Here is a 15748-nt window from a genome sequence, read left to right on the forward strand (position 1 = left end):
TTGAGAAACCAGGGATTAAACTCAGGCCCTTGTCCTTGCCAGGCAAGTGCTTATTCTACTGAGCTATCTCCCCAGCCCCTGTTATTTTATTTTATTTTTTTTTAATTTTATTTATTTGTGTGTGTGTGTGTGTGTGTGGCCAGCTCAGCCCACCAGGGGGCGGGGCTGGCTGGCATGTGGTGCTGGGGGATTGAACCGTGGTCCCTGTGCTTCGCTAAGTTTGTTCTAAGTAGGTGCTTTAGACCACTGAGCCATCTCACCAGCCCATTTTGCTGTTAATTTCTGACTGGCATAAATCTTTATAATTGTTTTAGACACATCCTTGCTGTGTTAAGTCTTACAGAGTGAGAAATCCCAGAAATGCTGTTAGAAGAAAAGGTTTGAGCAGGTGACAGAATGTGTGGACCAACCTAGAGGCTACACTTGAAGTAAAGGGGCACAAAGTTGCCAGTAGTCCTAAAACAAAACAAAATACAAAAACTATTAAGTAAAAGGTTTTTATTCCTTCTAAATTATTATGAGATCTATGTTAACTGACCTACAAGAAATTTTAACCTATTTAAATTATGAACAAAACACTTTTAAGAGTCATTATAATTCCATTTGCTCAAAATATGAATGCTTTCTGATTTTATAAAGATTGTCTTATATGTATTTGTCTGTCTGTCCAATCTGTAAACAGCTGTTTTACTTGAGTTCAAATTTTTCTTTTTCCATTTTTGAAACATTTGTCTGGAATTTAAGTTGCTTATAGGCAAATGTTATTACAATTAAAGACATGCTTCCACCCAGGTTGCCGATGCATCGAAATGACATTAAGATTGGCTTTATAAATATAATGCATGTTGTTGTTTGCATATAACTTGGGAATCTTTCACTGGTCAAAAAATAATGTGTTCATTGTTATGATTGGGTTCTCACTGATTATTAAAAATTTGTTAAGATAATTCAACAGAAATCCCTTAGGTTAGGAAGCAACTGATGGGCATGTCTTCCTTTGGTGAAGAAGGAAGCAGCTGCCTGGCAGTATTTCTTGTTCGTTGTTGCTTGTTCATTAATGGGGCCCCAGCAGTCTCCATAGACTTATGGGAGACACTTCAATGTTGTTAAGCATGTTATTGTGATATATTTACACTGGTCATCAGTAAAAGGTTAGGTTTTCTATAAATAAAGCAAAAAGATTTCTTATTGAAGGATGCTCTTGGTATAAAACTAAATTAAAAGACAAAAGTTTTCATATGGCTATGACAATTCATTATTGCTAATCTCATGGTACAGTAATGTATTTATACATTCAGATGTACAGGTCTTCCAGGATGTAAAATTGGAATCATGGTGATAAACATTATCATTTGGACTCAGACATCTGGTTTCTCTTGTACTCCAGCTACTTATGATAGGAGGATCATATCAAGCCAAGAAGGGGTCAAGAGTCAAATGATAATTTTTTAACAAAAACTTATATGATGTGTATGCTATATGTGTGCTACTACACTTAGAGATGCTTAGACATTGAACAGTCCAGGTGATGTCACAAACTTCTTCAGTGACATCCCATTATAGGACAACAAATTAGATAAGAACTTTTTATGTTTAGATGGAGATGACTGAATAAAAAGGCTATTCTATAGTAAGATGGACATTGAAGTGTGTTATAAAAATGTCATCATGATTGTAATGCTAAAATACTATGTATGGCTTTTCATCTCAGGTTTTCTCTGTAAAAGTATATAACTGCTATCAGTTAACAGTCTACAGGGACTCAACTACTTGAACATCCATGGATGGTAAGAAATAATAGTTATATGTTATATTTCAATTTTTTTATATTCAGGTAAAATTATAATAATGAAGTTCACTGCTCCCACTGCAATGCTAATGTTACTCTCTTCTGGGTGTTCAAAAACTGAAGTTTGGAGACCAAAACTAGAAAAATTGATGGGCTAAAAGAACAGCCAATATTTTGGCCCTAGCCCTCCAAGGTCAATGAGGACCCAGGATGTTAAAGATTTTTTTTTTCCTGACATCCTACAACTCTGGTGAGTCATACAGCCTTCTGACCAAGGAGAGTGGTAGACCACAGAGTGTGAAAATTAACAATGTATAGTGTGCCTAAGGAGAGACCAAGAGAGAAAGTCCCCAAGCTTTCATAGATGGCAACTGATCAAGCAATGACTTCAACTGATTTGATGGCTGACAATGACAGAACTGAGAGACACTGAACATGGTTCCAAGGTAAATCCTGAAGAGACTTAACTGACCTTGATACATAGCAGAGGTTAATTTTAATAATACAGGTCTCACTTTAGCTTGGTTTTGAACATCAAGCAGGAAAGTATAACCACATGATGTATAAAACAATGTCATAAGAATAAGCTAGATATCGAAAGGAACTCCAATTACTAACCCCTCCTGGTAGTTTGCAGCTATACCAACAGCTGACCACTGTTATGGGTCATTAAGAATACCTTACAATAAAATCTATAAAAGTTCAACAAAATCCTTAAATTCTTCAGGTCAGATCACTTAAAAAAGTAGAGAGAATTATGACAAAATATCAGCCTCTATCAGTAGAAAGATCTAAGAGACAGAGGGTTACAATCACTATTCCAGTTCCATAAGAACCATTTCTAGTCTTAGCTCCTTCCCAAACCTGCTTTTGTATTCGAGTGTGCATGTTTCAATTTATACTTGCTCTAATTTCTACAAATAAATTTGTCCATTCTTGCCTAGAGGCTGCCAAACTTCAAGTGATCATACAGATAAAACCAATGATAAACATGCTGGATTCCTTCTAATGGGATCCACCAGCTCAACCTTGGAAAGAGTACATAACTGGTAAGCTACATCAGGACCTCTACCTAAGGTCATTAGACTAACTCTCTGGAGGAGTCTCTAACTACAGTCTCCCTTTACACTGACCCTTCTCAGATCAGAGCAGTTAAGGTGCAAACTGCACCCACTCTTCTCTAACTGCCACTAGGGATAGGTCATTAGAGGGAAAAACATTATAGACAGCCAATTTAATTATAAATATTATAGGCAACCAGACAGGGTTAAGCCTTTAGCAAAAAGACAATTATGGCCAAAGACACATTCTGACTAAAGGCCAGATTTTAAGAAAAAGAGCATATCAGTCTATTAAAAATCAATTAAATACACAAAAAGGGGGAGTATGGTTGCCTCCCACAAATAAAATTAGACCTTGGTAGTTTAAAACAATGTTTTAAAACCTGCTAACAAAAAGTAAACATATTCTATCAGAACTTCATGGACAAAAAGACATCTAAACAAACAAAAAGTAGGATGGGTCAGTATAGTTAATAATGTGTTTGTACATTAACAGGTCATTAGATGTCATTGTGGATGCCATCCTGGAATATGTGGCCATAGAGAGAGAGGGAGGAAATGTCCAAACCCATGGTGAAGTCTGCTGTCACCAGACCCATCTTGGGTTCTATAGTGATTGACTATATTAACACCCTTGTGTCTTTTATTTCTGTTGCTAGTCTGCTGTAGCAGGTACTAAATCTGACAATGCCTATGCCTATCCAACCTCAAGTCATAAGGTTTCAACTGTTGCAACTACAAAAAAAAAAAAAAAAAAAAAAAAAAAAAGGAAGAAGTGCTGGGGATTAGGCTATACAGGGTTAGGTTGCTGAACACAAGGGTGTCTGGCTGTGTTGCTGAACAGATATGCACACTGCTCAGAAGTCAAGGTAACACCATAGCTGAGGGGGCTAAAGACACGGGCTGCTGACACCCCCTATTCTGGAGCAACAAAGCTGTCAACCTTAGAGAGCCAAAGTCCTCTTAATTGGCAAAATTTATTGCTTGGAAGTCTCTGAACTGACTCCCAAGATGCTGCTCAGTTCCTGCCTTGCCTCAGTATCTCCTTCCTCTGTTGGAAAAGCAAATAAATATGGGCTGTCCAGTGGAGCTCTTTGTCCTTCCTCCTGAGAGAGTGAGCTCTGACCTTCCTGGATGCTCCAGAATTGATACTAGTGGTCTCTTTCATTTCAGCCATTTGCCATCTCAGTCAGTTTCTCCTCACTGGGACAGAACTCTGTACACCTGCGACTTAGATGAGAGGTTTATTCTGGCTCATGGCTACTGTCCGTGGTTGGCTGCCTTCCAGGCTGAAACAGCAGGCAAGGGGCTGGCGGAGGTCAGCAGCTCTTTGTATGGCAGCCAGGAAGCAGGGGAAGAAAGGAGGGACCAGGGAGGGGCATGTTCCCTTCCAGCTCACAGCTGCAGGGCCCACCTCTAAGCAGGCCCCGGCTCCCAACAGCACACCAGCAACTGAGCTCATTAGCAGAGGGGTTCTCTGACAAGCACAGCTTGTCTGTCATCCAGCCCCCTTCCTGAAATCCTGGCTCTGAGTGTGTACCCTACCAGGAAGTGACTGAGATGGTCACTACTTTGCACAGTGTCCTGAGGAAGCTTGTCTGAGGAGGTGGTATTTACGCAGATACTCACTAGACTAAAGGGAGAGACCACACTGGAGCACATGGGAAGGACACAGGGCCTCAGGTAGGTCAGCCCAATGCTTTCCACACAGAGCTGGGAGGCAGGAGGGAAAGGAGAGGGGGCAAAGTTACGCAGGGCTTCACTGCACATCCAGTGGCTTCAGCTTTTATTGTGGGTAGCTCTGAGCAATCTAAGGTATTTTTTAAAAGGACCTCTGTGGCTATGGTCTGGAAGGAAAACAGGACAGGAGGGCATGCACACAAGCTGTCAGCTCCAGAGGTGGTTAATGCCACCAGGGATCCAGATGGACACTGCCGGGGCCACATGATGACAAGGCAGTCTGAGGTACTACGAGGGACAAGAGTCAGGACTTAACTCCTGACTGGAGCCCTGTGTCCCATTAAAATGTTTTTATCCCTTAAATTAACTACTGGCCATATTTCTTTTTTCTTTCTTTCTTTCTTTCTTTCTTTCTTTCTTTCTTTCTTTCTTTCTTTCTTTCTTTCTGTTTTTGTATTTTAGTATAGGGCCTACAGGGTCTCACTACACAGATCAGACTCAGTGATTCTCCTGTTTTCAGCCTCCCAAGCACTGGGATTACAGGCGCACACCACCATGCCCAGCTTCAATCGCCATCTCAGCACGCCCTAGGGGCAGGGCCAGCACAGCACGCGGGGGATCGAACCCTAGTTGCTGTGCCTGCCTAAGCAGGCGCTTTAGTCTACTGGGCTGTCTGGCCGGCCCTCTGCCATATTTCTTCTCCTCTTCATCTTTCAGGTATCTCACAAAGACTCTGTAGAGCCACGCAGGTGCTGACCTCCGTGTCCCTCTACACAGATCAGTGTGTGTTAAAGGGGACAGAGTGGGCGCCTGGCAAATGCTGGCTGAATGAATCAAGCTGCACATGCTCTTGCCTGTGACCTGAGCCCCAGGAGTCACAGGCTCAGATGCTGGCTAACACTTTCTGCCTGTGGGCGTAATGTGGGCAGACACGGATGATGAGAAGGATACCTGCTTGGTGGAGGATGGAGTGGACAGTGTTCCGAAATGCACTTGACATGTGATTTGCTCCACACGGACTTAATACATTAAAATTTGTACCACATGGACTTATTACATAAAAACAAAGACTACACTAGAAGTTCCCAGTTCTCACCATCATCGGAAAAACATCTTCCAGAGTACTTTGAAAGTCCTCCTTGAGTCAGGGAAAACTGCACTTTCCCAGAGCAAGTTGTGAGTGAAACAAAATAACTGTCCATTATTTCAGAAAACACTAAGAGACTTGCTTATTCCTAGGGAGGTGGTATGTCTGCCCCCATCTTTGGGGCTGGCTGAGAGGCCACGGCACCCCACATTCCATGCTCACATCCAGCAGCAGCTGCAGATCGCTGGCTCAGAACAAACTTGTTTTCCTCCTAACGATACCCGCCTAGGATCTAAAATGTACTGCTCTCCCGGGCCCTCCCCAGGCCTTTCTGTTTTGACAGATCAGGGGCCAGCCCAGCGCCACTCCTGAGCCCTCCACGGGGGCATCTGGGAGGTGCTTCTGCACCGTAGTGGGTCTGGCAATACGGGGCCTTCTAACCTGTATACCATCGAAGACCCCAGAGAGCGGGATGAAGAATGCACATCTGTTCTATTCCTGTGTCTACTTCCTTTCCAACCAAAGGCCAGCTGCCCTGCTGCTGGCTGCCGAGTGCTACTAATAGATACACACAAACCTGGGGGAAACTGAGTCCTGCTGGGGGGATACAGCGGGCTCAGCCCCTGGTGTACAGGCACAGAGGAAGAGTTAAGAGAAACTCAGCACACTTTTTGTGGTGGCACAGAGTAGGCGGCACGCTGCAGCACACCCCAGGCATCCGCAGGCACCCCTCCCTGTACCCACCTGCTGCCAACACCACGGATGAGGCCCCTCAGCCTACAGTCTCATCACTGGGTTCATGGACTGAGCAAGGGTGTTGGTCTGTCCCAGGCGTGAGCGCTCAGACTTTCCGCTTTATAAGCATATAATAGCCCAGGAGCCCTGCACATCCAGGCCCTTCCTGGGGTAGCAGCCGGCAGGACTGTGACCCACAAGCCAGCAAGCAATTCCAAGCACACTCACAGCGAAGGCACCCCAGGGAAGCAAATCAGGTACTTCGTTTTGAATGCCACCCCCTGTGACTGCACCTCAAGAGGTAGGAGGAAAATTGCAAGATGCCACTTGCAGTCTATAAATTCGTACACAGCACATGCTTCTGAGTAGGATTCAATTTTCTGGGCAGATGGACTTAAACATACACAATCATACAACTTGTTCTGATTGTGTCTAGATGTCGCCCCAAAGCCTCATGCAGTCATGGGGTGGCTTCTAGAGTGTGTGACTGATTCATGGTCCAATGCTGGGACTACAGGTGGGAGTGCTACACTGCCCTGGGGCGGGTAACCTGGATACAGTGCAAGGAGGGAGAGGGGTTTGCTGTCAGCTGCTCCTCCCTTTGTGCTCTTGTTTTTTCTGCCTTCTGTTACCTTAAACTGCTGCCCCTGCGCCAGGACATCCTGCCTTGGAGCCAGCTGATTACGGACTGAAACCTCCATAAATGGTGAACTAAATAAACCTTTCCTTCCTTAATTTTGGGTGTTGGGTATTTTGTCTCAGCATTGAGAGAAAAGTAACGAAGACACAGCTCCTGGCTGTGTAGCTTTTGGAAGTTCGCTCTAAGCTTGTGAGTTGCCCTGACTTGAGACTCAGGGGAGAAGCCACAGATTTCCTTTCTGAAGGCTGGTGGGAGAGAAGCACAGTGATGTGTCTATAAAGGAGTCTCAGTGTGGCTTTTTTACTTCCTGAGACCAGGTCTCACAGAGTTGCCTGGCCTGGCCTTCGAGCTCACAGTCTTCTTGCCTCAGCCTCCTCAGGAGCTGGGACAAGGTGGCATATCATGAATATGAAGGTAGACTCTGTATCTAGGGCAGTAGAAGCCCAGCCTTAGTGGGTCTACCCTGCTTTGGAAGATGTTGGCATGTTCCCAAATACCAGCCTGCAGTATCTGTAGAGTGAGGCCACCAGACCCCTACTTCTCACCATAGTCTCTGAAACTCCCAGATTAGAAAAATCACCTTAGGCTCCATTTGCATTTTTGCATACATTGCTTTTCATGACTGCTGTACTTCCTAAATGTATCCCCTTCTGTTCATTTTACCACTCATCTTGTGATTGGTACAGTGATTCATTCTTAAACTCCTTAAAGGCAAGATATCCCTTTGAGGCCCAAAGTCACAAGTACTCTCCACTGGAAAGGTAAATACACCTTTCATTCTACAGATATTGTTTTGGGGTTCAAGGGGCCTCTGACCCACAACCACAGATCCCAGATTAGGAACCTCTATGCTAGTGTTTTGCACTTCAACAGTGTCTCCCCACGTTTGTCATCTACCTCAAGGATGACCTGGCAGATTGTCATCCCAGTCTTTCCAGGGGTAACTGAGGCTCAGAGCAGTGACCCACCTTGTGTGACTCAGGAAGTAAAGTGGGAGGCTTTACCCTGCGACACGTGACTGGCAGTGGCCACACAGAGAAGGTCTAGAGTGTCTGAGACACCGCGTGGAGCACAGCCTCAGCCGGGAGGGCGGCCTTACCCAAGGTGGATGGTCCGGATGTGTTTCTGGATACCTGCTGCAGTGCTCAGCACCTTGCCACAGTTCTTCCAGAGGCATTTGAACATCACCTTCATGGAGTTCTAGGACCAGGAGAGAAAGTGATGTTAAGATGAAAACGAGCCATTCAGTACGTGTCTTCTGCTACTCTACCTTGTTTTCCTTCATTAGAAAATCAGCAGCTCCTCCATGCTTGTGACTGCAACTCAGCCCACCATTCTTAGAACTTCCTGGGCTAGAGGTGCACACTGGTGACCTCACATATGTTCCCTAATTTTTTTTATGAGCATTGAACTCTGCTGGAGTTTTACAGGTCATCTCCATGAAGGTGGTCACAGTAGCTAATATTCACCAAGCACTTAAGTGTTTATCTCATTTAATTCTAAAAGGGGGATGCTTTTATTAATCTCCATCCTACAGATGTTTAGAAAGCACTGGGGCCACGGAGATAACTCAGTAGAATGAGCGCTTGCTTGGCAAGTGCAAGGTCCTGAGTTCAATTTCCGGTATCGCAAAAAAGGAAAAGAAAAAAAAAAAGCACCAGTAAAAAAGCATACAGGCAATGATGAGCTGGGTACTGGCAAAGGTAGAGGACACTCCTAGAGCCGCCCTTCCCACCAGTGCCCAAGGCTGTGTTTTTCAATGAGGGTCTCTCAGTGTCTTTCAAAGACAGATAAGTGCAGCATTTGCGAGTACTATGTCAGACTTCTCTCCCAAGTCCACAGTATTCTTATCTATAAAGAGCAATAACAGTACCTGCCTTGGGCGTGTACGAGGACCATGAGGTCACAAGCAAATCAGGCAGCAGGCACCAACAGGAATAGTCTTTTGACTAGTAGTAGCCACTGTGGTGCTATGATGGTTGTGCTTCCTGGGATGAGTCTAATGGGATGAGCTGTATCCAGGGAGCTTATTGGTCACTGGGGTGCCAGCTCTTTGCAGACATGTACCAGTTTCTTTTCTTCCCTGAACACAATCAGATCCCACTCACCAGCTACCCTCACCACCAAGAAGGGTTATGTGACTGAGCAAGGACCGATGAAACAGGGCTGAAGGGACACACAGTCCTTTGAGGTCTCATCCCAAACTACCTTCCAAATGCTACCCCAACCCAACCTGTTGGTGCAATGTCAAGGACACTAGGGGCTGCAGAAGCACTAGTTCAAATCTTCATCTTTTGTTTGCCATCAACTAATCTGGCAGTCTAGTGAAATCTATGGACCTCTTATCAGGGTAGTTTGGGTTTTTTTAATGTTTAAAATAAAATATAAAGGCTGGGTGTGGTGGTGCACGCCTGTAATCCCATCACTTGGGAGGCTGAGGCAGGAGTATTACTTCAAATTTGAAGCCAGCTTGGACTACAAAGTGAGTTGAAGGCCAACTTGAACTGCATAATGGAAACCTGTCTTAAAAAAACAAAAAAATAAAATAGAATTAAAAGTATATTGAGGGGTTACAAGGAAAGCCAGTATTTTGGCCCTAGCCCTTCAAGGTCAGTGAGGACTCCAGACATAAGAGAAGCTGTTCTGTGACATCCTGTAACTCTGTGGTGTCCTAAATTTTCTGATCGAGATTATGGGGCCACAGAGGAAAGTGATCGACGATGTGTAGTGTGCCTAAGGAGAGTCACATGGAAAGAAAACATTCTCTCAGGCTTTCACAGAGAGCAAGCTTGTCAAGCAATGGCCGTGACTCATCCAGATGGCTGACACTGACAAAAGATCTACAAGGTGCTGTACATGGTTCCATGGTAAATCCTGAGGGGATCCGACTGACCTAGTCAGATACAAAAGTTGTATTTTTAGTTATATAGGTCTAGCTTTAACTTGGTCTTAACCATCCAGCAGAAAGGTATAACCACAAGGTATAAAAAGTAAAGCCATATTAATATGCTGAGCTATAAAAGGATCGGGTCAAGGACTTCTGACAATTGCCAGTTCTGCTGATAACACACTATTATTTCAGGCTATTGGACTATGTCGGGTTATTTTGCTGAATTCAAGTACCTACAATATTTGAACTGGCATCAAGTATGAAAAGGTCCTTTACAGACTTCTCCTAATACAGCTTCTCCAGCAGCAATGGAGCACTCATCTCTGACAAAACCAAACCAAAAAGGGGATATAAATAAAGGACCATTTACAATTGACTTTATATTACTACTTGTCTTTTACACACACACACACACACACACACACACACACACACACACAAAATATGTATAACTTGACATAAGATTGATACTGTTTCGTAGAAATCTTCCATGGCCTTTTAAATGGGTTCATCTAATATATTTTACATAGTCCTGCATAACTATCATTTTGAGAGCTCTTTATTCTTTTTTTTGTGGTTTCTTTATTTTTATTTTATTTTATTTTTTTCCATAATTTTATTGAGAAATAAATAGCAATGAGACAGTTTCAAATCAAATTGGTAGGACAGTTCCAATAATTAACACATTGCATACTGCCTTCCTAGTGGTTATTTGTTGTATAAGATGCAGACATGATATTTTATTTACAAACACTATTAGAACAAATCCCTCTATTCCTTGAATTAAGAGAATGTAGCTATATATCTATCCTAACCATTTTGAATACACAGATGCAAAATGATCATTCATCTATATCCCCTTTTTTTGTTTAGTTCCATCATTTAAATATCATAGGTATATGAACTCAGCAAAATATTCCAAAATAGTCCAGTAGTCCATAATAGTAATGGGTCTTCCACTTGACTGGCAATGTCAGAAGTTGTTGACTTGAGTCCCCTACAGCTCAACATAACAGCATGGCTTTATTTCTTGTACTTCATTTTTATACTTTTCTGCTGGATGGTTAAGACCAAGATAAAGCAAGACCTATGTAACAAGTAGTGAACTCTTTATTCTTTATCCAGGACTCTATAGAATTTCTCTTGCTTTCTGAATTATGCTCTTTGTTATTTCCTATATGCTACGTCTGGAGGTATTATAATATTTTGAGTTTGTATAACTGGAAAATATTTTACTTTTAGTTTTCAAAGGTATGTTTGCCAAGTATAAAATTCAAAGAGGACAGACCATTTTTTTCCTTTCAGTCCTTTAAATTAATTAGTCTAGTTTCTCACACACTTAGTCTTTTTTTCCCCTTTTTTTCTAATGTACAATAAGATGCTATTTAATTTTGTTCTCCCATAGCTAATATTTTTAATGTATATGCTTTAATGATTTTTTTCTTTACAACAAATTTTGGACAATTTCATATTTGTGTATCTTGGTATGATTTTATTCAAATTTCTTGTGCAAAAGATTCATTATTCTTGGAAATGTGGTGTTATAAGTTCAACTAAATTCAGAAATTTTAAATCTTTAAATATTTATTGCCTACCACTTTCTACTTTGAGAATCCTAATTATATGAATATAAGTTTCTTGATTTTGGCACAGAGTGAACTATTATACAACTAATCTGTCAATTCATTCTTCATTTTTGTTTTGGACAATTTTTATTGTTACATTTAAGGAAATGAAATTCTGGTGGGAACAGGGCATTGTGTATAGCAGGTGCTTCGAGTTGAGACCGAAGGGCTGGACAAGAAACCAGCCGTGCTAAGAGCTAGCTTGCTAAGCCTGGAAGACAGGCAAGAGTGTGGCACACAGGGGAAGAGGCAGGAAGACAGACACTTAGAGGGACTCATCTGTGTGAGATGAGGCAAGGCCACACTATGCAGCGCCTTGTAGGACAAGGTAAACAATTTGGATCTTATTCTAAAAGCAAACTTAATGGGACTGGAATTGTGGTGGACACCTATAATCCTAGCATTCTGGGAGGCTGAGGCAAGATGACCACAAGTTCAAGCCCACCTGGGCCTGAAATTTAATAGCTTAATACGAACGTGTCTCAAGGGGAAAAAAACAAGACTAGAAATGTAGCTCAGTGCCAAGGCCCTGGCTTCAACCATAGCACTCCACCTTCCGTGAAGCAGAAAAGGTACTACAGAAGCAGAGTGACATTTAAAATTCAAGTTTAAAAAATATTAGTCATTTCTGGGGGAGACAGCAAGTTTTGTTGCCATTGTGGATGCTATTGCAGGTCACAGTGCGGGATGGCTCAGAATATCTGGGCCACAAGTAGGCGGTGCACACACAAAGACAGTGTGCAGGCAGGGCCCGCAGTCTCTGCTGCTAGGCTGAACACGAACATCAAGGGGATACACTAAAGATGACTTCTAGGCTTTATGCTGGAACACATGGGTGAATTATGACTGTTTGCAGAATATTAATTTTGAGGTTCCTATCACATATGGAAAGGAGGTGGCAAGCAGGAGGCTGGACATGTGAGCCTGGGCCTCAGGAATGTCCGGGTAGGAGAGCTGTTCTGGAGGGCGCATCTGGGCCCCATTGAGGGAAATGCAGTGGAGATGAGCAGCGTCCAGGACACTGCGACACCCAGTGTTTCAGGCTGGAGCCCGAGACGCACAAGGAACAGGGCAGCAGCTAGGACGCGTGGGTGGAAGACAGTGAAGGATGATGAGATTCATGAAGGAAGATGAGATTCACAGTGCTGACCTCCGTGGGAGGGAGTGTCCCCGGGATTCGGCAAATGGAGGCTACTGATCAACAGTCCACGAACAGCAGGATTAGTAGTGAGGCAGGAACGGATATCAGGCCTGAGCAGTAAGTGAGATTTTAAGGTCAGAGAGAGTAGACATTTGCAAGAAGTTTTGCTGGCCTCTGAGCAGCCAAGAGAAAGCTCATGGGTGTGGGCTGACTGCAAGGTGAGGCCTGCCCAAGATGCTGTGAGCACCTACAGCAGGCGCAGGGCTGCCTCAGATGGGAGGGACAGTGCCAAGCGGTCAAAGCAGGGAAACCCGATGGCGGATGTGCATGCAGTCAGTGTGCCAGCTTGTACAGGGGAAAAAAAAAGAAAAAGGCATTCTCTGTTTCCAGGGTCTCAGTGAGGGAAGAAACAAGGAGATGGCGGAGGGCAGGGAGGGAGGCTGTGTATGACACTGAGGAGACTAGAGGGAGATGAAAGTCACCTAATGAGGGTGGGAAAGGAATGGGCAAGACATATATTCCCATATTCATGGTGAGAAAGAAGATTCTGGAAAGTCTGGAGCCTCATCCAGTGCCATTCAATGCTCCTTACTAGCGAGGCAGACAATGGCTTTATAATTAATATCATGTTATTACATAAAATATAAAGCCTGGTTTCTTCTACATCCTAGGGACTTTTTTTAAAGGCCTCAAATTGCTGTTCTAGGAAATGATAATCAGTGGTAGTTTTCTGCCAAAACACATCTTATTTGTAAGACTGCTTGTGTGTGGTCTTTGTAATATGTCAAGCATTTGTTTTTAAAAGTGATAAGCAGTAAAGATTAGCCATGATTATAGAAAAACAAGTGTTATTGGCATAACTCTGCATCACTCATTCATTCAAGTAAAAGTATCAGAAGCCTACAACACGAGGAAGTTGACCAGCATTTTTTCTGTAATCAGTGAACTACAGATACACCCTGTGTTCTTCTCCAAGACCGCTGGAACTGGGATAGGCATCAACTACACACACACCTTCTTTGGGTTCCCTGCTAGGACCTCCAAAAACCATGTGCTGGCTAAAGAAGATTAAGTACTGGATACAAAGAATTATTATGAGCTGGAGCTTTGATTCTTTTCCTTTGGCTGAGCTTGCAAGAAGTGTGCTGGGGGCAGATAAAGTGTTTTAGCATAGGAAGCGCTGGTCTGTTGCCCAACCCTCTACTCAGTGTTTAAGAGTACCCTGCTCAATGTGTTTCCGTCGTGTCCAACCTCAGGAAGCTGTGCAGGAGCCTGCACAGAGGAGACACGTGTGACATCCTCATTTACTTAGCATTTTGTGAAGTTTATCTTGTAAATGATTTATGTTTGAAGAACATCTGCCAAAAGGTTACTGATCGGAAGAATTTAAAATCTCTCAACACACTGAACACTGCTCGCCTTCCCTGGCTGAAAACGAATTCTGGGCAGTTTACGCTGACGTCCTACATGTTGAGGACTGGTTGCACACAGCCTCCTTTAAATACAGTGGATTTCCTTTCTAACCTCCTATTGCCTGCCCTGCCGGCTACACGAGGAAAGTTTAAGTCCACCCAAAGAGAATGGAAAATGTATTACAGAAAGAGCCTTACTGTTTAACTTCTAATTATTTGTGCCATTCACACAGCACTGCACTCCAGAGCTACAGTGAGAACAAGCGCCTGTCGATTTGCAAAGCTGATGCAAATGTGCACCCAGAAACTTAAGTACACAGAGCTCAAAGACTATTAGCAGTTCTGGGGGAGGAAGTACCCCCAGATCCTCCCCAGAGGGGCAGCTCTGCTTTCACCCCTACTTCTTCCTTTTGAACAATGCCCCTCACATTTATTATCCCCAGAAGCCTTCATCTCACATTTATTTAGTATCTGTCATCTCTAAATCTAGGGGAAGAACAGACTAAAAACTTCAGAACTGGTTGTAACTCTGACCCAATTCCATTTTTTAGGGCTATCCCTAAAATAATTCCAAATGCCTCCATACACATACTGCCAAAAGAGGTACATAGACTTCAGCAGCTTGCTGTGCTAATAAACGTCTGCAAGCTGATGGTCACCGCTTTGAACACCTCTTATAACCGAAGAGACCAAAGATAACTAGCATTCATCTCATGATGCCTCAACAAATTTCATACAAAAATATTTATACAAGTCTCTCCATGGGAGGGGGAGAGAGGGATGACAGGAGGAGTAGGGGAGGAAGGGGAAAAGAGGGAGAGAGGGAGAGGAGGAAGAGAGGGAGAGAAGGAGGAAGGGGGAGGGAGAGGGAAGGAGACTCATCACACTGATTTTAGTCTTCAGGAAAACAAGAAATAGCCTTAATTGACAGTGGGGGTGTGGGTTGGCTAAATGACTTTTGGGCAATCTTAATGAAGTTGTACAGAAAGCTTCTTGGATGTAAAAAGTTCTCACCTACTAAGGGAAATGCTGGTCTACTGGATCGGACCCTAGAGGGCACTCTGCTCTCTGCTGCACCCTGCTCTCTGCTGCACCCTGCTCAGGGCCCTGGAAGTGGATCTTGCTGCCCTGCAGCAGTGGGCCCTCTGCCCAGTTTCTTAGGGTGTGTCCCACGGGAAGCATGGTGCGGGCCAACACCTGGAGAACAGGAGGGCTCAGGTTCATCCTGCCTCCCTCTGCCCAGCATGGCTGGGAGGTGGCGCCCTCTCTTCCAGAACCTACCACTGCTTTCCTCCAGCTGAATTTCGAGATGTCTTATAACTCTCTGGGCTCTGGAACCTCTCAGCTGGTGGCTAGGCGTGGTCAGGGCCCATTATCCCGAGGCATTGCACCCACTGCACCACGTCACAGCTCTCGCTACGTGTTCCACTTGAGTGTGCCAGGATTTAACTTATATGTGGAAGGCAGGTTAGAGAAGAGCACGAATTGCTACTATTGTTTCAGAGGAGAGCACGCAGGCTGGTATGGCTGTAGACAATTATTATTTCAAAATAAATTATTTTGGAGGAAGAGAAATAAAGAATAAAATAAAATGAGGAACTATGAAGACAACAATATGCAATGTATTAATTATTGTAACTGTCCTACTAAACTGTTTCATTGCTACTTTTTTCTCATTAAAAATATAT

The 15748-nt window shown here is 43.5% G+C and overlaps 1 protein-coding gene across 2 annotated transcripts in view; it reads right to left on the minus strand.

Moving 5' to 3' along the window:
• Window positions 1–15748, minus strand: part of Znf704 (zinc finger protein 704) — a 172448-nt gene that overhangs the window by 31131 nt on the left and 125569 nt on the right. For both annotated transcript variants that reach the window (XM_004639762.2, XM_023699608.1), the window contains exon 5: window positions 8092–8192. In XM_004639762.2, the coding sequence (XP_004639819.1) occupies window positions 8092–8192 (101 nt within the window). The remainder of the gene's footprint in view (window positions 1–8091; window positions 8193–15748) is intronic.

The sequence above is a fragment of the Octodon degus genome, unplaced genomic scaffold (genome assembly GCF_000260255.1).
Source record: "Octodon degus isolate 3935 unplaced genomic scaffold, OctDeg1.0 scaffold00114, whole genome shotgun sequence".
NCBI lineage: Eukaryota > Metazoa > Chordata > Mammalia > Rodentia > Octodontidae > Octodon > Octodon degus.